General features: G+C 34.3%; 2 protein-coding genes across 4 annotated transcripts; one reads left to right on the top strand and one right to left on the bottom strand.

Annotated features, from left to right (window-relative positions):
• Positions 1 to 1,199: 1,199 nt before the first annotated feature.
• On the top strand, positions 1,200 to 7,910 carry LOC111696604 (uncharacterized). Of its 3 annotated transcripts, none has more exons than XM_023466245.1 (7): positions 1,200 to 1,263; positions 2,649 to 2,910; positions 4,135 to 4,232; positions 5,023 to 5,107; positions 5,892 to 5,988; positions 6,569 to 6,645; positions 6,725 to 7,910. In XM_023466245.1, the coding sequence occupies exons 2-7, from the start codon at positions 2,653 to 2,655 to the stop codon at positions 6,794 to 6,796; spliced, it is 687 nt and encodes a 228-aa protein (XP_023322013.1). In that variant the 5' UTR covers positions 1,200 to 1,263; positions 2,649 to 2,652; the 3' UTR covers positions 6,797 to 7,910. The 3 variants fall into 3 exon arrangements, with proteins under 3 accessions (XP_023322013.1, XP_023322011.1, XP_023322012.1); XM_023466243.1 differs by having other exon boundaries at positions 4,135 to 4,238; XM_023466244.1 differs by having other exon boundaries at positions 1,210 to 1,263; positions 2,652 to 2,910; positions 4,135 to 4,238.
• A 48-nt stretch (positions 7,911 to 7,958) lies between these two features.
• LOC111696602 (trichohyalin) lies at positions 7,959 to 21,041 on the bottom strand. The gene is made up of 17 exons (XM_023466242.1): positions 20,823 to 21,041; positions 20,457 to 20,565; positions 20,244 to 20,355; positions 19,582 to 19,664; positions 19,180 to 19,260; positions 18,551 to 18,655; positions 16,360 to 16,440; positions 15,664 to 16,303; positions 15,266 to 15,330; positions 15,136 to 15,209; positions 14,978 to 15,065; positions 13,870 to 13,934; positions 11,631 to 13,370; positions 10,201 to 11,554; positions 9,489 to 9,688; positions 8,857 to 9,025; positions 7,959 to 8,073 (listed from the first exon to the last, which is right to left on the bottom strand). The coding sequence occupies exons 1-17, from the start codon at positions 21,029 to 21,031 to the stop codon at positions 7,999 to 8,001; spliced, it is 5,250 nt and encodes a 1,749-aa protein (XP_023322010.1). The 5' UTR covers positions 21,032 to 21,041; the 3' UTR covers positions 7,959 to 7,998.
• Between the last annotated feature and the right edge of the window lie 490 nt (positions 21,042 to 21,531).

Here is a 21,531-nt window from a genome sequence, read left to right as displayed (position 1 = left end):
AATTTACAAATTGTAGCTTTAGACGCTTGCTATCCGCAAATTTACAAAAATATATATACACATAATAGGAATATAACATGTTGAAATATAGTTTTTGTGCACAATTTAGTAAAACGTCTTATATATAGTTTAGAATTATCATTGATTTTTAGAATTATGTAGTTAAGTTTTCTCAGATGCTGATTGAGCTTATTTCACAAATAACAACTGCCTCGCTGTTTTATCATTCAACATTTATATTCATCACAATATTGTTAAGAAAATAATATGTTATTTGTTTTATTATTTTCTTATTTTTGAATAAAACATTTTCTTGTAAAGGGTATTGTTTAACATGTTATGTATGTTGTAATTTTAGTTTCATTCCTTCAACTGATTTTTTAGTTTTCTATATTACCCTTCCACTTTTACTGTTCTCTTTTCTTAGTTTTCTATGTTACCCTTCCACTTTTACTGTTCTCTTTTCTTAGTTTTCTATGTTACCCTTCCACTTTTACTGTTCTCTTTTCTTAGTTTTCTATGTTACCCTTCCACTTTTACTGTTCTCTTTTCTTAGTTGTCTATATTACCGTTCCACTTTTACTGTTCTCTTTTCTTAGTTGTCTATATTACCCTTCCCCTTTTACTATTCTCTTTTCTTAGTTTTCTATATTACCCTTCCACTTTTACTGTTCTCTTTTCTTAGTTTTCTACATTACACTTCCACTTTCACTGCTTTCTTTTCTTAATTTTCTTTTTCTATATTGCCCTTCCCCTTTCACTGCTTTCTTTTCTTAATTTTCCATATTACCCTTCCCCTCTTACTGTTCTCTTTTCTTAATTTTCTATATTACCCTTCCCTTTTTACTTTTCTCTTTTCTTAATTTTCTATGTTACCCTTCCACTTTCACTGCTTTCTTTTCTTAATTTTCTATATTGCCCTTCCCCTTTCACTGCTTTCTTTTCTTAATTTTCTATATTACCCCTCCACTTTTCTCTTTTTCTGAATTTTCTAAGAAAATTTTATAAAAATGTGAATATGCAACAGAGAGAGAATGATTAAAAATTCCTCTAAGGGGTAAATATTCCCTCAAATTGTAAACGAAGATATTTTAAACTTTTTCTTCAATGTTTATTTTTCTTGTCTAAAAAAAGATTTTTTTTTGCTTTTTTGTTGAAACCTGTTTTTGGTTGGGACAACTAGGGTTCATGCGGTCAGTTTCAGGTTCACCTTACACTCACACGAGCAGTCAGAGATCTTAACGATAGTTAGAAATTAAACAGGTGATCTTTAATTTAATAAACCAGAGCTGACCGGATCTAACTTTTGAGAGATATGAAAAATGGGTTTGCTATGTAACAAAAAAATATGTCATATCTTATTAGAAAACAAGTTTTCCTTTCTCAATAGTTTTATTTCACTATCAGGAATTTTACTTTGGTTGCGCCTACCATTTAAAGGGTTTTAATAACTTTTATTTAAACTACGAAATTGACATTATTTATTTCCGAAGAATGAAGAAGTGAGAAACCTATGGTACTACGGGTTCTATGTACTCTAATCTATACCATGTATTATCTAGAAGAATGAGAAATATGTTGTACTATGGGTTCCATGTATTGTAATCTATATCCTGTATTACCTAGAAGAATGAGGAACCTATGGTACTACGAGTTCCAAGTACTGTAATCTATATCCTTATTATCTAGAAGAATGAGGAACCTATGGTACTACGGGTTCCATGTACTGTAATCTATATCCTGTATTATCTAGAAGAATGATGAACCTATGGTACTACGGGTTCCATGTACTGTAATGTATACCATGTATTATCTAGAAGAATAAGGAACCTATGGTACTACGGGTTCCATGTACTGTAATCTTTACCATGTGTTATCTAGAAGAATGAGGAACCTATGGTACTACGGGTTCCATGTAATGTAATCTATATCCTGTATTATCTAAAGAATGAGGAACTTATGGTACTACGGGTTCCATGCACTGTAATCTACACCATGTATTATCTAGAAGAATGAGGAACCTATATGGTACTACGGGTTCCGTGTACAGTAATCTATATCCTGTATTATCTAGAAGAATGAGGAACCTGTGGTACTACGGGTTCCATGTACTGTAATCTATACCATGTATTATCTAGAATAATGAGGAAACTATGGTACTACGGGTTCCATGCACTGTAATCTATACCATGCATTATCTAGAAGAATGAGGAACCTATGGTACTACGGGTTCCATGTAATGTAATCTATATCCTGTATTATCTAAAGAATGAGGAACCTATGGTACTACGGGTTCCATGCACTGTAATCTATATCCTGTATTATCTAGAAGAATGAGGAACCTATGGTACTACGGGTTCCATGTACTGTAATCTATATCCTGTATTATCTAGAAGAATGAGGAACCCATGGTACTACGGGTTCCATGTACAGTAATCTATATCCTGTATTATCTAGAAGAATGAGGAACCTATGGTACTACGGGTCCCATGTACTGTAATCTATGTCCTGTATTATTTAGAAGAATGAGGAACCTATGGTACTACTGTTCCATGTATTGTAATCTATACCATGTATTATCTAGAAGAATGAGGAACCTATGGTACTACGGGTTCCATGTACTGTAATCTATATCCTGTATTATCTAGAAGAATGAGGAACCTATGGTACTATGGATTCCTGGCCCTTATGTATGTATTCACCACTTGGGCAGTTGAAACATTTGGAGAACAGCAAACCTCTATGGGAAATCCTCTCTTTAAGATACTTATTCCCCCACCCCCACCTGGGGCAAGAGAACCAGTGCCTACAGGGAAAAGAGTGCGGAGGGAGGGAGAATCTCAGGCTCTCTTAGAAACCATGTCTCTGAGCTATGGTGGAAACTATTATGTTTCTGAATCTATTAAACAGGTAAATGAGCAGTTATAACGCCGATTTGGGACCGAATTTAATGAATTTAAGAGGCCGGACGCTGAATTGCCTTCCAACGGTGCAAATCCTAATCCACCAATTCATCATGAATCTTTAACTTTGAATCGGTGATTCAAGATTTGAACCTGCGGTTGATAGTTCAACTACTTCTCGAAACTCATTAAATCTGGTCCCAATTTGGAGACTTTTTACTGGTCAAAATAAACCTAATTGTCAACAATGGGTTAATATTGAATAAAGAAAAATTCACAAACGTTATCCCATTTTTAAAAAGTCAATCTAATATTTTGAAGTATCTTTGTTGAATATATATATACATATATATATTTAAAACAATGAACACATTCAAAAACCATATTCCATAAAACAGAAATTAAAATATCAAAGCTTCATACTTTTGTAACATTAAACAGTTATGGTATTATTAAAATATTTATTTAAATTTTAGAATTAAAAAAGGTGCATTTTTGCAAAAAAAAAATATAGTAAGTTTTGTAATTGAAGACGTAATTTTAAGTGACTCACCATTTACAGTACAGAGGGAAAAGTCGATTTACAAAAGTACCCTTTTCATTGTATATTCCAGTTCATTTCATTAACCGGCCGCCGAATTTCAATTAGCCAGAGCAAGCAGTATAGTACAAATACAGACTTTATGAAGTAATACAGGACAGCAAATAAACATCCCCTTCTAGTTTATTTATTTATATTTATTTATTTATTTATTTATCTGGCTTCAGGGGCGGATACAGGGGGGGTGCGGGGGACATTCGCAAACCCCCTGACAGATTCAGGGAGGGGCGTAGCCCCCCCTGAATTTGGAATTTTTTTGATTCCTATTTTCAGAATAGCTTCTCAATAGCATGCTTAAGGGAAAAACAGGAAAAATATGTCTTAATAAACTATAATGTGTGAAAAGTTAAAAATCAAGTTTTTTAGTCTGTAGTCATTAATTTTGACTCTTTTTGAGTATTTTAAGTCAAAAAAAAATTTTCGCATGCAGCTCGATTTTTTGTTCCTAATTATGATTTTTTTGTTCCTAAAAAATCTTGCCCCCTCCTCACTTAAATCCTGTATCCGTCCCTGTCTGGCTTAGCCTTTTTTGAATCATTGACTTTGATGTTTTAGCTTTTCTTTCGTCAACAATTCTTTTAATTAGGACGACATTTATTACGTTCTTTACTGATTCTGTGCTTGGTTTAGGGTCGTGAGCTGGCCGGCGCTATAGCGTCTGCTCTTGGAGCGCTGGTCGACATGAAGCTGGTTCGAAGTGTAGTAGATGGAGTAGTAGAGCGCTTCAGGTCCAGGCAAGTAGATAGAAAGGCGGATAGATAGATGGATAGATATATAGATAGATATATAGATCGATAGATTGGCGGATAGGTGAATAGAATGGTAGATTGGTAGACATAGTTAGGTAAGTTGATAGATTGGTATATATGTGGAAAGATTTGTAAGTAGATTGGTAGATTTGTTGATATGGATAATAAGGTGGGTAGGTAGGTGGTTAGATATTAGATTGGTAGATTGGTTGACATAAGTATTTAGGTACAGGGTGTCCCAAAAAACATGGGAATTCAGTGACGAATTCGATATCGTCTTTTTAGATAATTCTTTGATTTAGTAAAGTGATACCTACTGAGAAAGCTGTAATTTGTAAGATTTTCGTCTGCTAAGTTCACATTTTGTTTGTTTATGTTTTGACTGCATACGGTTGTACTTAGTAAAACAAGAAAATTGCAGTATACAAACAGAGTAAACTTGTCTGTCTTCACTGTTCATCTTGCAGAGACATTATAGACACACCTTTACAGTCTTTTACCCTTTTCATAAAATAAACTCTAGCAGACATAATAATATTATGGCTTTTGAAATTAGGTACTGCAAGTCTAATTCATAACAAAGACGATATCCAATTCGTCACTGAATTCCCATGTTTTTTGGGACACCCTGTAGATAGGTAGGTGGTTAGATATTAGTTAAGTAGATTGGTTGACATAGGTAGTTTGGGAGGTGGTTACTGGTTAGATATTGCTCAGGTAGGAAAAAAAAAACTCTGAATATGTTCTCTAACCAATGTATCTATATTAGAGAGGGTAGGAGTGATCTAGGTGTAACTGACCGGGACAGAAGTGATCTTGATCTAGGAGAGGGACATGATCAAGAGAATCTCAAGGTATTTTATCAACTTTGATTTTAAAATGTTTTACCAAATCGTATTTTATGTTTAGTTCTTCTGACTTCTAGTTTTATTCCGGATATGTCTTGAGAATCCTTTTTCCAGAAGTACAGGCTGTATTTTATACAGAGGGTTCATAAAACAATGAAAACGTCTTTTATTTTACACAGTAAATCAAATACACCAGAGTAGGTTACACTTTTAGCAGCCTAAGATATTACTTGTTTTAAGTGGATTTCTAAAAATGTTGTGGTTAAAAACCTAAAAAGAACATGTAAAAAGGTAAAAACAAGTAAATTAACCCCATCTTTATTGGGACACCATGTAACATGCAAGTTTATCTAAGTAAAACAGCCGTTTCTTGAAATGATATTTTGTTGCCCCTTTCCTCTAGCAAATATCTAAACGAGGTGATAACTTTTAAATGAACGTATTGAATTAAACCCATAATTTACAAAAAAAAATTGAAGACTTTAAGCAATTTTGTTCCTTTAAAATGTCCAGGTCTAGTCCTAAAAAGACAGCTTATCTTCCATATAATAAAACAAGACATTCATATATATATATATATGCTGCCTATAGCCGGCCAAACGGCTGGACCGAATGGGCTGACATTTTTTGTAGACACTCATGGGTGGCCGGAGGGTGTTTTGGGCTAAAAATAATCGGGTTTTTTCAAAATTTTAATCTTTTTTCAATTTTTTTATTCTTATTTTTCTACGGTCAACGCCAGGCCTTCAACTATTATTTTATAAAAAAGATCAAATATTTTTGAATTCAGGAAGGAATAACAACCCTGGTGGGAGCAGCACTGGGTGAGCAGCAGTGCTGGGAGCGGTCAGCTTGTCTTGCTGGAGAATATGCAGCTGAACTTCCAGGTATAAAAATTGGAATGATAGTCGTCTTCCTCTTTCTTTTAATTAGAACTGGGGTTGAGAATGTATGTAACTGCAGCAATTGCTATGTAGTTAAACTAGTTACTCTAGCATGTCCAATAGTTGTAGAGAAGAAGAGAAAATATAGCAATACTGGCTTCATTTATTCTTCTCTTTTCATTCATTCCGACCTAATGACATCTCTTCAGATATATTGATATCTATAGATTAAAAAGTTTTCTTGTATTTTATTCAAATAACATGCACTTATTTTCTTACTGTGGAAGAGTAATTAATCTAAACACTAAATACTAAAAAATTAATACTTAATTTCCGGTTTTTCATCAGTATAGGTTACATTAGTCTTGCAGGAAAATTGATTTTTATCATTGGTTAAATAACAAATTTGGACCAATCAGAGACCGGAATAAGTTTAACACATTATTCTGATTAAATTTATTGTCAACCATTTTCCATAAAAAGTATTTTTACAGATTTCCAAACCTAGATTTTGACATTCATTTTTGTTGTTGTGACCATTAATCAAAGCATTTAGATAATTTATAAATTAAATTTTTTTAAGGCAAAGATGTTCTTTTTATTGTACTTGACCGCCTTACGCCCACTTCGTGGATCGGGACATTGAACACAATAAAACAGGTAAAGAGTCGAGTTAAAAAATATTTTTATAATTTAGACTAAATATTTTATTGATTGACCATGTTTTTTTCTATTTTAGTCTGCCACCTACATCCAAGACTGCAGCAAGTATCAATGTTCAGCTGAAAGTAAAAATCCGAGAGAAAACTAAACAAATCGAAGACGACGTTTATGTTTTATCAAGTAATCTATAAACATGACAGCAATAAAAAAACGTTTGAGTGTGTCAGTGTCATTGATGATTTAGTAAATTCTTTTTGGCAAACATAATTGTTCAAAAATCAAAGCCTTCTCAAAAATCAAAGCCAAAGTGAAATTTGACTTATCCTAATATGTACAACCTATTGTAATTACTAATTACCTGTTTATTCTGAAGTAAACTGTTATACTTTAAAACCAAATAAAATGAAACAACAATTTATATTACTGGTCCCAATAAAATTCGTTATATTCAGCATGAATGAATCAATTGTCGTCTTCGAAAAGATTTGTTTAGGTAATACTGTCCAAACAAGTGAGATAAATTATTGGAAACACCGTAAATAAGAAAATGTCAAAATAATTTTTTTAAACAAAAAAAAAATACAGTTTTTCTTTTGAAACTTCTCTTGCGTACAAAAGTGCACATATAGAACGAATTATTAGAATGAACTATATTTGTTACAGTGCACATATAGAACGAATTATTAGAATGAATTATATTTGTTACAGTGTGCGTCTAAAGAAAACAAGAAATAACATTGTCTAATTCATGCCTGTTGACTTATTTAATTTTATCCTATGACTAGACCTAAAGCATTATAATGTAAAGATAGTTATTTCAGAGTTGGACGCATATTTAGTACTGCCGACTTGCAGCACGTAGTCGTACTGTCTCTGGGCGGTAAAGTAAACACAAGACGGATGTCACAGCCTGATAGGGGATCCATCAATGCTGTGTTTTACCAGACAAAAAAGTCATGGTTTAATTAATCTGCAGAGAGCAATAATGTTTGTTTTTCTTCAATCTTGTCTTTCATTTTTCCACCATTCTAAGTATGTCTCTCTTTATTCGGATTTTTCATCAAAAACTGTTCATCTTTTTTTTATGTTACCATTTTACTTATGTATATATTATATTTCAAACTTCGACTATTTTATCTAACAGAATGCGTAATATCTAAGGTCTACGACGGTAGCGAAGTTGTAGGGAGTAGAAAATCAGAGTTTGAGGCAAAGACTTAATTACTTTCTTCTATTTATTTCTTCATAAATTCATCATTTCTTCAATGAAATTTTCATGAAACTTCGTAAACTTTTATTAATATAATTTATAACAGAGATAAATTTAGTTTATTATATATATAATTGAATTTATCGGTAAACCCACAAAAATTTATTATAATCCTGAGTTTCTCTTTTCTCCTTTCTAACCTTCTCCTCGTCTTCCTGTAAACAAAAAGTATAGTCTTTAACTTTATTTTTTTGTTAGTTGTAAAGATGTGTGTGTGTAAAACAACCCAAAATGCTGCTGCATTGTTCGGGAGAATTTCCTTCAACCACTTTTTTATATTTACTTTTGCGGTTTTCAACAATTTTTGCTTAATGAGTCAATTGAATTAATTATTAAAAATCAGTCATGCTTTGTTTGGTATTTGTCTTTAGTGGGACCCATAAAACTTAGGAAGAGGAAGACGACTTTTATACTGAAGTAGATACATAGAGATAGTTCATTAAATATGAAAAAGCTTTTGTTCAGTGAATATATATTACGTGCAGATTACAGACCCATTTCACTGGTAGAACTATTTTATTCACAATAATATCAAATACGAATTACATTACTTAAATGTCGTCTTCTTATTTCAGAGTTTCAGGGACCCAGTTGAAGAATTATTTCAGACTAGCTTGGGAACACAGCGTTGCCCACGGTACTCATAGTTACTCCCACCGTTTACCCGCACTTGGTCGATCTTACCAGGAAACTAAATGTTCGCTATTAATGTTGATAAAATCAACTTGGAAACTCAAAACCAAGCAAAGAACATTTCCGTGGCTCTCTCGAGTTAAATTAAATTAAATTAAAATTTGAGGCAAATCGGTCCCGGGGTTCCTGAGTTATGATCGGACAAACAAACAGAGATTGCAACTTTATATATATATATATATGTATATATATAGATAGATAATTTTAAGACTATAAAAGCTATAAATTTAATGACTGCTGTTTACCCGTTGAGTTCGTTGTTTATCCAGCAGAGCTCTTATCCTAGTTCTACTGAGTGATCCTCCACCACCTCCAGCCTCCTTCCTCTGCTCTGCTAGCAACCTCCGAGAATTGAGGTCAGCTGCTAGCCTGATAGCCTCAACCTCGTCAGCGAGGTCATCATCAGCCTCTCTTCTAGAATTATAAACATAATTAAAGTGCATTTTTTTTTAAAACGTTATCTAAAAGCAAACATTTTTTGTCCCTTTGTTGATTAAATGGTTTTAATTCTGTTTAAATCTCAAATCTTCTTCATAACTATTGATTTTTAGATGCACTTTTCGTAAGTATTAACCCTGAAGCAGCTTCCCTGACTGGTACTTTTCAAAAGTAAAAAAAAAATTTGTCGAAGGGCATTTTCTGGCTAGGACATTTGAGAAATTGCCACTTGGTTAATTTCCATGACAAATGAACATGACCTTGCAATATAATTTTTCCTTCAAATGGCCATTTCTTAAATGGCATTTTTCGATCGGGAAATTGAGAAAATGTCTTTTTGATAATTTTAACTCTTAACCCTATTACGGTTGGTCTATTTTGTGTAATATATATTTATATGTGGGTTAACAAAAAGCTGCCAGCTCTTAGTATTTTTTACCTGACATGAATATCCTTGCTGTGCCTCCTAACAGAACTATCCCTGTGATAGTAAACAGGGGTCGAGGATTCATACATAGAGACCGGCCTCCGGGGGGTTCGTCCTATAGATCCGTCCTCAACTGCCATCTCTATCCTAGCTTTCAATAGTTCCGCCTCCTGTTTAGCTTTGTGTGCGGCAGCTATGGCACTCTCCGCCTCCTTAATTTACAGATATTTAATAATTTATTGTTTCAAAATTGAATTTTTACTTATTTGCATATTTATATAATCTTAGTGTATAAAGCTGCGATGTATGTATGTAACCTCGTTGTGTGTTTCCTAGGTTTACCCTTGATGTGCGTCCTCATTATAAGAGCAACATCATTAGTTTGTATACTTAGAGTGTATATAGAGCTTTGATAACTATTTCTAGCCAATATTGGGGATACATAGCTTAGAGTCCCCTAAAAGGGAATGACCGGTTAGGTAATATATAAACCGATCGGTGTAGTAGAATAAATAATAATTGATAATAATGACACGTTCTTACGAGGACTAAAAATCTAACTGATATCAAATGAATCCTAATATTATTTATCTCTATGATACTCCACTCTAGGTTTATATGTTACCTAGCCGGTTTTCTCTTCTTAAACAATAAAATCTTGTTTGTCCATAATTGCATTTTACTAATTAGTTGTTTGCTACCAAAAATAGAATAGGAGGCTTACTTTAACATAGGCAGAGTCTGTTTCAGATTTGTTTTTAACATGATTGTAGGTGGCTTTCCTCAATGATTCATCCGTCCTCTCCCCTCTACTCGGTAGAACTAGTTTACTCTTTAGATCAAATCCAGGATCATTTTCTTTATTATCTTGTGGGAGAAGATCTAAAGGTTTAATGGTCGTAGATTCTCTAACCTTTCTCAGTTCTTCCCTGGCCTTCAACCTTTGCTGTTCTCTTTCCTTTCTTGCTTTCTCATCTTCCTCCTCCTGTTTCTGTCGTTGCTGATCGGCAAGTTTTCTGGCACGTTCTCGTTCCTCTTCTGCCATCTTTCTCTTCTCTTTATCTTCTTTCATTCGTTTCTCCCATTCCAGCAATCGTTCTGTTTCTCGTTGAGTGGCTTTTTGTTTTTCTAGAAGAACATTTTTGTGGTATTCTAATTCTTCAATCCTCCTTTTTTCCTCAAGCTCTTTTCTTTTTCTCTCTTGCAGCTCAGATTCTTGTTTCTCCGTTTCTTTTGCTTGTTGATTTTTCAACACTGTGGATATGTTCATTTCCTCTTCTTTTATCCCAGTCTGAGTTTTCTTCAGCATCTCTCGTCTTTCTTTCTCTCTCATTTCTTGGCGCTGTTTTTCCAGCTTTAATCGTTCCATTTCTTTCCTTGCTTCTTCATTTGCCTTCTTTTTGTTTTCGCGAATTGTCTGTTCATCTTCTTCCGCTTTCTTTTTTAATTCAAGCATTTTCAGCTGTTGTAATTCATTTTCTTTACTGTTTCCTGGTTCCTCCACTGTTGTAGTCTCTTTTGTTATATTTTTACTTTCTTTCTCAGGTTTTATGAATTGTGGTACCTCTTCTAAATCCTTTTTGACCTCCTGTTCCAATTTTTTGTTGTATTCTTCTTCTAATTTTTTCTTCTTCTCATTTTCTATCTTGGTTTTCTCTGCCAAATTTCTTTTTGCCTCTTCTTCCAATATTCTTTTGGTCTTTTCTTCCAATTTTCTTTTGGCCTCTTCTTCCAATTTTCTTTTGGGCTCTTCTTCCAATTTTTTTTTGGTCTCTTCTTCCAATTTTCTTTTGGTCTCTTCTTCCAATTTTCTTTGTGTCTCTTCTTCCAATTTCCTTTTCGTTTCTTCTTCTAATTTTCTTTTTGTATCTTCTTCCAGTTTCCTCTTTGCCTCTGCTTCTGACTTTCTTTTTGCCTCCTCTTCTAATTTTCTTTTTGTTTCTTCTTCAGATTTTCTCTTTAATTCTTCCTCCAACTTTTTCTTTTCTTCCGCTTCCTTCTTAAGTTTTGCTTCCAATTCCATTTTTCTTCTTGTTTCTTCTTCCTGCCTGTTCTTAGCTTCTTCTAGCTCTTTAGTTCTAAAAACAATAAAAATATAATCAATAAAATTTTGCATTTATTTTATAGTTTTGACAACAAGAGGAGTAGATTTACCTAATTTGTTCCTCTAGTTCTCGTTTCTTTTTCTCCACTTCTTTTCTTTTTTGTTCTTTTTCTTCCGCAGCTTTTCTTGCAAGTTCCTCTTCTCTTTTTCTCTGCTCTTCTCGAACTTTTTTAGCGCGTTCTTCTTCTTCCTTCTTTCTTTCTTCTTCTATTTTCTTTCGTAATCTTTCTTCTTCTTTTTTCTTTTTTTCCTCCTCCAGCTTTCTCTTCTGTTCTTCTTCGGCTTTCTTTCTTCTCTTAAGTTCTTCTTGATGTTTCTTTTCTTTTTCTTCTATTTTTAGACGTTCTTCTTCTTTTCTTCTGTTTTCTTCTTCCTCTAATTTCCTTTTTCGTTCTTCATCTTCTGCCTTTCTCCTTGCGACTGATTCTGTCTGTTTTTTTATTTCTTCCTGTTTTTTTCTTAGTTTTTCCTCTTCTTCTGCAATTTTAGCCGCCTTTATCTTTAATTCTTCAGCTCTCTTCTTTTCTTCCTTCTTCCTCTTTTCTTCTTCATTCTTTCTCCTTAACTCCTCTTGATTTCTACGTTGAACCTCTTCTGCATGTTTTTGTGCTTCAAGAGCTTTTCTTTGTGCTTCTTCTGCTTTCCTTTTAACTTCAAGATGCGCTTTTTGTTGTTCCTCTTCTTCTTGCCGTTTTCTTTCTTCTGCTTTCAACCTAATTTCATCGTAGGATTTTCTTTCTTTCTGCCTTTCCTTCTCCCCTTCTGCTTCGATTCTTTTCCATTCTGCTAGTCTTGCCTGATCTTCTTCATACTTCTTTCTTTTCTGGTCAGATATTTTTCTTGCCTCTTCCACTGCTTTCTGTTTTGCTTCTTCTTCTGCTGCTCTCTTCCTCGCAGCAGATTCTTCTTGAAATCTTTTTTCTTCAGCTATCTTTTTTCTTTCTTCATCTTCTTTTCGCTTTTTGGCTTCTTCTTCAGCTCTTTTCTTTTCTTCCTCTGCCTTCTTCCTTAGTTCTTCGGCCTTTTTCTCTTTCTCTTGTACTTCAATAAGTCGTTTTGCCTCTAACTCGGATCTTTTTCTTTCTTCATCCTCTTTCTTTTTCTTTAGCTCTTCTTCCTCTTTTCGTTTCCTCTCTTCTTCCTTTCTTTTCTTTTCCGCTTCTTCTTCTTCTCGTCTTTTTCTTTCTTCTTCCTTTCTTTTCTTTTCTGCTTCTTCTGCTTTCTTTCTTCTACTTTCTTCTTCTTCTTTTCTTTTCCTCTCTTCTTCTTTTCTTTCTTTTTCTGCTTCTTCTTCTTCTTTTCTTTTTCTCTCTTCTTCCTTTCTTTTCTTTTCCGCTTCTTCTGCTTTTTTTCTTCGACTTTCCTCTTCTTCTTTTCTTTTAGCTTCTAGTTTTTTTCTTTCTTCCTCTTCTCTTTTCAATTTCTCCTTTTCTTCACGCTTCCTTTTTTCGTCTTCTTCTGTTTTTCTTTTCCTCTCTTCTTCCCTTCTTCTTTCTTCTTCTTCTTCTTCTCTCTTCCTCTTCTTTTCTAATTCTATTTTTTCTTCCTTATTTTTTTTGCTTTGTTCTTCTGCATTCTTTTTTTCTTCTTCTTCTTTCTGTTTTCTTGCTTTCTCTTCCACTGCTTTCATCTCTTCTTCTTGTTGTTTTCTTCTATTTTCATCTTCTTTTTCTTTCTCTAGCTTTCTTCTTCTTTCCTCCTCTTCTTTAAGTTTCTCCTCCTGTGGTTTGGTGTTTAGTTTGAAGAGACTGGTTGCAGTCGAGTCCGTTAAACATTCTTCTTCACTCTCCCTTTATTCAATATTCGTCAAAAATTTATTGTGAATTCTAGTTATTATGAAAAAATTTTGCAAAAAATAATTTTGCAAATTGCGCAAAGTATACATTTTGAAAAGCCCTTGACCCAGCGAATTCAAATAAGCAAAAGCATTTTCAAAATTTTCAAAACATAAATTTTTATTCAAGAAAAACTGAAAATGTGCAATTATTCCTTTTACAGGCGTCTGTGCAAAATTTCCTTGCAAAAATTGTGCAATCTGGTTTCTATTGTTATAGGCTTTCCAAAGAGCTATAAATTATGTTGAAATCCAATGACTGGAAGTAGCTCTAAATATAGATTTAGTCTGGTATAGGTAAAATAAGACCGCCCCCCCCCCCCCAAGTGCAAATAGGGTTATAAATTGTCTAGTATTTGTCAATTTCATAATTGTTTTTCAAATATAAACCTTTTGCAATTAGTTTTTTCGTTGTCTGACTTTTCTTATATTTTATATTTTGTGACAATATTTTCCTAGGGTTATCACATTGTCTTGAATACTTTGCTTGGTTCTCCTCGTCTTGCCGCTTCTTTAGGGACTAACAAAATTATATTTAATATAANTCATCTCTTGTTTTTTCTTTTGATTTAATTTCTATTCTTAACTTTTCCCTTTTAGAAACCGACCATTTAAAGATAATAATCGGTTTATGCCTTATAGCAACCGACCATTACGGGGTGATGGGCGAATTTTGCCTTATAGAAAACGACCAATACGGGGTAATTGGCGGTTTCTGCCTCATAGAAACCGAGCATTACGGGGTAATGGGCGTTGCTTGCCTTATAGAAACCGAGCATTACGGGGTAAAGGGCGGTTTCTGCCTTATAGAAACCAAGCATTACGGGGTAAAGGGTGGTTCTTGACTCATAGAAAACGACCATTACTGGGTAATAGGCGGTTACTGCCTTAGAGAAACAGAGTATTTTTCAAGGTAAGCGGTGTCTGCCTTGAGACCCCAAGCTTTTCATCGGAGACCCCAGATTTTCATTGAAGACTCCAGATTTTCGTTGGAGACCCCCAGATTTTCATTGAAGACACAATCTTTTCATTGGAGACCCCCAGATTTTCATCTAAGGCTCCAAGATTTTCATAAGAGATCCCCAAGATTTTCATTTGAGACCCTCAAGATTCACATTGGAGACCCCAAGATTTTCATGGGAGACCAAACATTTTGTCTCAATGAAAAGCGGGGAGTCTCCAATGATAATCTAGGGGTCTCCGTCCAAAATCTGGGGTCTTCAAAGAGAATCTGAAAGTCTCCCACGAAAATCTGGGGTCTCCAATAAAAAGTTCGGTGTCTTCAACGAAAATATGTGTGCTCAAGACAGAAACCGCTCACCTTGGGAAATGGTCAGTTTCTATAAGGCAGAAACCGCCCATTACTCCCTAATGGTCGGTTTTAATGATAAAAAATTACCTACGGTCAAAATTAGCAACGGGAATTAGTTGAATGAGGTGCTAAAATACTTTTCTATTGAAACCAAGGGTCCTGTGGTAAATTAGTTTAATTAGAAATATCATATTCAACTAATTCTCATTAATCATTAGACCTAACTTACAAAAAGTTAAACAAATTCTTACCTGAATACCCTTCGATATATCAATTCCTCCGAATAAGGATATTCCACCTTTCGGGGGATTTTTTCTTTTTATCGACCTCCTTCCCTTCCTTTGAAAAAGTTATCAAAATTTAAAAAAAACTATTTTTTAAGAAAAACTGTCATGTCAAAATATTGTACCGAATAGTGGAATGGCTTTCTGTATTATCATCATCACCATCATATTCATCTCCATTTAAACGTTCTTCAAGAGCCTACACAAATAATTCCTTATGAATATCTATTCTTATTATTTTTCGTTAAAGTTTACCTTTGTGGAGCTGTCTTCCCCTGTCCCATTGGTATCACAGGAAATATTTTCTCCTACAGTTTCTTCTACAAGAAAGATGGATAAAGATGAATAAATAAATATTTTAGAAAATAGGACGAATCTAAGTCGATCAGAAAAATACTACTTAACCCTTTTACCAATGTGGCAAACAATTAACCTTTAACAATTAACCTTTAACAATTAACCTTTAACAATTAACCTTTATCAAGGAAATAGATTTATTTGAATATTATCCTGTTTTTCAGTATTGCGGTGCGAGTACATCTTAAAAAAATCCGACGTCCGAATTGACTGTTCGGCTTTCCTGATTTTTTTTAAGGCATCCTTTTAAAATTTGTATAAATTTCCTCTAGTAAGAAGTGGCTATATTCTATTACCTGTTTGAATTTTACGCCGTGCTGGAGGTCGTCTTTTACTTGGTAGAGTTACTCTATGTTTAGCTGAGCTTGAGATAACATGGCTTTTACTGGGTAGATCTTCAAAACTAACAGGTTTCTCCTCCGCATCTGGTTGTATTGCTATATTGTAGTTGGATGATGTTACTTCACCCTTTATTCCATTTTCAGGTTTATTAACTTCAGGTTCTACTTCATCATCTTCACCTTCATCCTCCTCAGAACTCTCTTCCTGCTTCCGGTTTGCAAATGGATTTTTCCCGCCAAACAAATCTTTCCCGCCAAACATTGAAACTCCACCCATGGCAATTATCTTTTTTTTCTTACTCTCCTTACTTTTCTTTTTAGACGGCTCTTTTTCAACAAGAGGATTTTCTGCTCTTCTCTTGATGGAAGTATGATCTTCAACTTGTGATGGATCTGTTTCAAGTTCAGTAAAATTCTTGTCGCTCATTGCGGACATACCAGCAATAGGAGTATTAGCCTTATTAGCTGACAGCTCCTTGGAGAGCAATAAATCATCTCTTGTTTTTTCTTTTGATTTAATTTCTATTCTTAACTTTTCCCTTTCTTTAGCTGCTATATCTGATTTCAGAGTGTTGAAGTAATCGTCATCATCCAACTAAAAATTTAAGAAATAACATTTTTAGTTTTCTTTAATATTTTTTGAAAATCTACCTTCTCCATGAGGAGTTTGATTTGATCCTCTCCAGTACTATCAAGTTCCTCCTTAGCACTCTCAAGCATCTCCAGCATCTCCTGAAGATAACGCAAATATGGTGCACTGGAATTTGATCTAACAGAATCTAACATACGTGGAATATGACTTAAAACAAAATTAGATCAAAATCCCACTTTTTTCGGAAAAATGTGAGATTCAATCTTAAATTTAATTTTTGAAAAAAAAACTATTTTCTGGCAGTGAATAATAAAGAACGTTTTTTTATCAAAAGTGTTGAATTAGATCTGAAATGTGAAAAATTATATCTAAAATGTAAAGAATAAGAGGTTAAAACTCTAGGGTTAAGGTGGACTATGGAGAAGATTGGGGCTTAAGTTTGATGTACGTCATAGGGCTTTAGGTTAGAGTAGAGATCTTTCCAACCTGAACCATGTTCATCTCTAACCTGAACCATACTCATCCCTAACCTGAACCTTACTCATCTCTTCTCTGTACCCTTTTCATCTTTACTCTGAACCCTACTCATCCCTAACCTGAACCCTTCTCATCTCTACCCTGAAGCCTTCTCATCTCCACCCTGAACCCTACTCATCCTAAACCTGAACCCTTCTCATCTCTACCCTAAACCCTTCTCATCTCTACCCTGAACCCTACTCATCTTTACCCTGAACCCTTCTCATATTTAAACTGATCCCTTCTCATATCTACCCTGAACCCTTCTCATCTCTACCCTGAACCCTTCTCATCCATAACCTGAACCCTACTCTTCCGTACCCTGAACCCAACTCAGCTTACCTTGAACCCTACTCGTCCTTAACCTGAACCCTACACATCTCTACCCTGAACCCTTCTCATCCCTAACCTGAACCCTTCTCATCTCTACCCTGAACCCTAATCATCCCTACCCTGAACCCTACTCATCTTTACCCTGAACCCTTCTCATCTCCACCCTGAACCCTACTCATCTTAACCTGAACCCTTCTCATATTTAAACTGAACCCTTCTCATCTCTACCCTGAACTCTTCTCATCTCTACCCCGAACCCTTCTCAATCTCATCCCTAACCTGAACCCTACTCATCCCTACCCTGAACCCTACTCATCTTACCTTGAACCCTACTCGTCCTTAACCTGAACCCTTCTCATCTCTACCCTGAACCCTACCCCTACGCTGAACCCTAGATCATAGATCAGATTCCTAAACAGCGCAAATATAAAATCAACTTTCTCATTAAACATTGTTCAGCCTTAAAGGAATAAATTAAAATTTCTAAAATATTTTCGAAGCATCATGCTAAAGTGAATTGGTAAACTAAGATGTAATTTATAAATAAAAGATGTGAATAAACTTTCTTTTCTGTCAGGTTATTTTGTAATTGGGCGACTAAATCGTATTTACAACTTTGGGCTATTGAATTAACTAATAAATCAAACAGACAAAATAACAGATTAACTCTACAAGTTAACCGGCTCAGTTAACCAGCTAAGATAACCGTTCAAACTCAATGAAATTAGCAAACTTAGCAATATTTTGCAAAAACAGGTTTCAGACTTGTAAAGAAACTTTGAAAGTAAATTTGCAGAGACAGCGTTGACAAATTCAAGTTCGTGATGGAAATATTAACTAAACATGAATAAGGGGGGAAGGTATATGTCCCAGTGGTAAGTGTTTAAATCCCAAAAGTAAAGACGACTTTCTAATACAGATTTGGGTTTATATATTAAGCTTTTATAAAAGTATATAAAATAAATATATGTAAACAAACTGTAGCTAATACTTTCGGAGGTTGAAGTAAAGCACGCTTTAGCTCGTTAAACTGATCAAACGTCCACTTTAAACCGATCAAACGTCCACTTTAAACCGATCAAACGTCCAATTTAAACCGATCAAACATCCACTTTAAACCGATCAAACATCCAATTTAAACCGATCAAACATCCAATTTAAACCGATCAAACATTCACTTTAAACCGATCAAACATCCAATTTAAACCGATCAAACGTCCACTTTAAACCGATCAAACGTCCACTTTAAAACATCCAATTTAAACCGATCAAACATTCACTTTAAACCGATCAAAAACATCCAATTTAAACCGATCAAACGTCCACTTTAAACCGATCAAACGTCCACTTTAAGTATAATTTAATATTTTTCAAAACATGAAGAAAAACTGATTAAATTACCTTCATTTCTTCATCTTCCTCTTCTTCTGGTTCGTCTATCTGCATTTCATATTCATCATCAGGCGGTAAATATATTGAAGATTTAACTAGCTCCATCTCGTCTTCCTAAATTTTTGCTTGTTTTTAGCTTGTCATCTTTTATAATATTTATAATTGTTACTGTTTCATTTTTTAAACCTTAAAGGGACGGTAAGCGTAATTTCAAGTGACACGCCTTGCAAATATGACAATGCTCTATTTTTAACCGTACCCTTGAAACCTTAATCGGATAAAAAAATCGTTTTTTTTACTCGAAAAGTGTTTATTTCTGTGAATTTCTCCGTTGCTTCTTATAAATAAGGAATGTGCAAGACATTTTCGCAGAGAACCCGGAAATGAAAATAAATTGTTGAAAAAAGGAAAATCATTGATCTCTATTACGTACTTGGTCAGAAAAAAGCATTAAAGGGTACCTTTGTAAATCGGGCATCGCCATCTTTGCATGGAGGGTCACTTTAAATTACCCGTTTAGTCCCTTTAATATTTTGTCTCTTGTTAATATTGCAGGATCCGGGTTAAATGGCAGAGAGTGTTTTATAAAAGTTATTGCTATAAAACCCACGATTTGTTTGTAGATCTGTTATTTTTACCTGTTCAGCATCCATATTCTCTACATCATCATCAAGAACATCTAGGAGATCAAGTGCAACATCAGGATCAAGTTCTATCTCCTGAATTAACCCAACTTTAGAACTATGCGAAATGTCATTAGTTATTAATTTTAGTTTCAACATTATCGCTTGATAAACTTTGTCAATTTGTTTTTTAAAAATGTTTTCTTAAGTTCTTTGAAAAACTAATGGTTCATTGAAAAAAGTTGTAAAGTTGTTTATAAAACAAAACTATGCAAACTCAGAATTACAAGCTAAGGGTTTATGTAAAAATTGAAAAATACTGGAAACTTTTACAACCATTCATGGATGCTTTTCTTAAGCTCAAAAAAAACTATTTCTGAAAGAAGGTTTTGTATTTTTTTCGTTTTTTATGTATACCTTATCAATGGCTGCAAAAAGAGCATCCAAATCATCATCTGTTGTGGAACATTTTACATGTTCTAATGGCTTTACACCTGCTTCTAAATAAATTCAATTTTTAGCTTTTCCTAATATTACAGTAACATACTTCTGTTCTGTTCTACTTCTACGCAGATTACCTTTAGATCTGGGTTTATGAGGAACAGAAGATGTTCCTTCTGCTCTGTTCTACGCAGTTTACCTGTAGATCTGGGTTATGAGGAACAGAAGATGTTCCTTCTGCTCAGTTCTACGCAGTTTACCTGTAGATCTGAGTCTAAGAGGAAGAGTACGTGTCTTCTTCTTTTATATTCTACGCAGTTTACCTCTAGGTATGGCTCTGAGAAGGATAGTAGATGTCTCCTTCTGTTATGTGTGACGCAGTTTACCTTTTGGTATGGCTCTAAGAGTAACAGCAGATGTCTCCTTTAGTTATGTTCTACGCAGTTTACCAGTAGGTCTGGGTTTAAGAGGAACAGTAGATGTCTCCTTTAGTTATGTTCTACGCAGTTTACCTGTAGGTCTGGGTCTAAGAGGAACAGTAGATGTCTCCTTTAGTTTTGTTTTATGCAGTTTACCTGTAGGTCTGACTCTAAGAGGAACAGTAGATGTCTCCTTTAGTTCTGTTCGACGGAGTTTACCTGTAGGTCTGGCTCTAAGAGGAACAGTAGATGTCTCCTTCGGTTCCGTTCTACGCAGTTTAGCAGCTACAAGATCCTGTGCTGAAACTACAGACTTGCTTGAAGCAGAAACCTTAATTTTTAAATATATATACAATATTTCATACAAGACATTGCAGCTTAGAACAACAGGACTGTTACAAGACCAAAGTTTAAATCGTTTTACACCTTTACCTTATTTTCTACCGATGGTTTAAGAGACTTTGCCACCCCTATTCCTCCTTGCCTTTTCTTCTCTTCCACTTTTAGCAGTTCAATCATATTAAAATGCTTTTTCTCCTTCCTGACAAAAATGAATACAGCGCGCACTGATAAAAATATTCCGGAGCAAAGTAGTTGGGACTCATCGCAATATCACAACTAGGCATTGCAATTTTGTTTCAGTGCGGAAAAAAAAGTTTTATAAACTAGATTAAAAGCGCAGCACTTCAGATTTATGACTTGATCAGTAGTTTTTTATTTTCATATTGGGTACATTCTAATTTAAAAAATTAATTATAATGTAAAAATTTGTAATTTGAAATTTGCTAACAGGTTTACCTAGGAACTGGTTTCAGCAATCTTTTGGCAGAGTTTCCACGTAAGCTTGACATTAAATCAAGTCTTCCAGGATCCAAGGCAACTTCAGGGACCCCTAGAGGAACATTGGGTGGAGGAGGTGGGGGCATTGGAGCCCCACGTGGGGGAGGAGGGGGAGGTGGCACTTTTAACCCCCCTGGTGGAGGAGGAGGAGGGGGAGGAGGCGGCATTTTTTAGCCTTCTCTGAAATGATAAAAATAAATTTAGACAGACTCACATTTTGCATTTTCAGAATGTGACCCTCAAAGAGTCAAAAACCTCTCGTATTGTGCAGAGTTACAAAAAAATGGCAATTATAATTTTTTAAACAATTGAAATTGGTTTGTGCAAACATAGGAGAAAAAAAGATTGATTTTAAATCTGTTTGAATTGGTTTAAAAACTTGAGTCTTTGCAGTTTACTTTAAAGAAATGTATTTATTTCAAATTCCGAACAAACAATTAAAATGAAGTTTAAAAATGTATTCTTTTTATATTTTTCAAATTTGGCCTGCTTTCCAGTCACAAAAGACATGTGATTTTAATTCGATAATATCTTGGAATTTTAGAAACCTGTTGATAAAATATACAATGAAAATTTCTTCATTATTTTAACATTGTTAGACAGTTAATTAATGAAGGAATGAGGAATGAACGAAATAATGCGGGAAATGTTTAAACTGGCCAGATAT

This window comes from Eurytemora carolleeae, unplaced genomic scaffold (genome assembly GCF_000591075.1).
Source record: "Eurytemora carolleeae unplaced genomic scaffold, Eaff_2.0 scaffold185, whole genome shotgun sequence".
Lineage (NCBI taxonomy): Eukaryota > Metazoa > Arthropoda > Copepoda > Calanoida > Temoridae > Eurytemora > Eurytemora carolleeae.
Note: the sequence above shows the minus strand (reverse complement) of the source record. Positions and strands in the feature narration are given on the sequence as shown.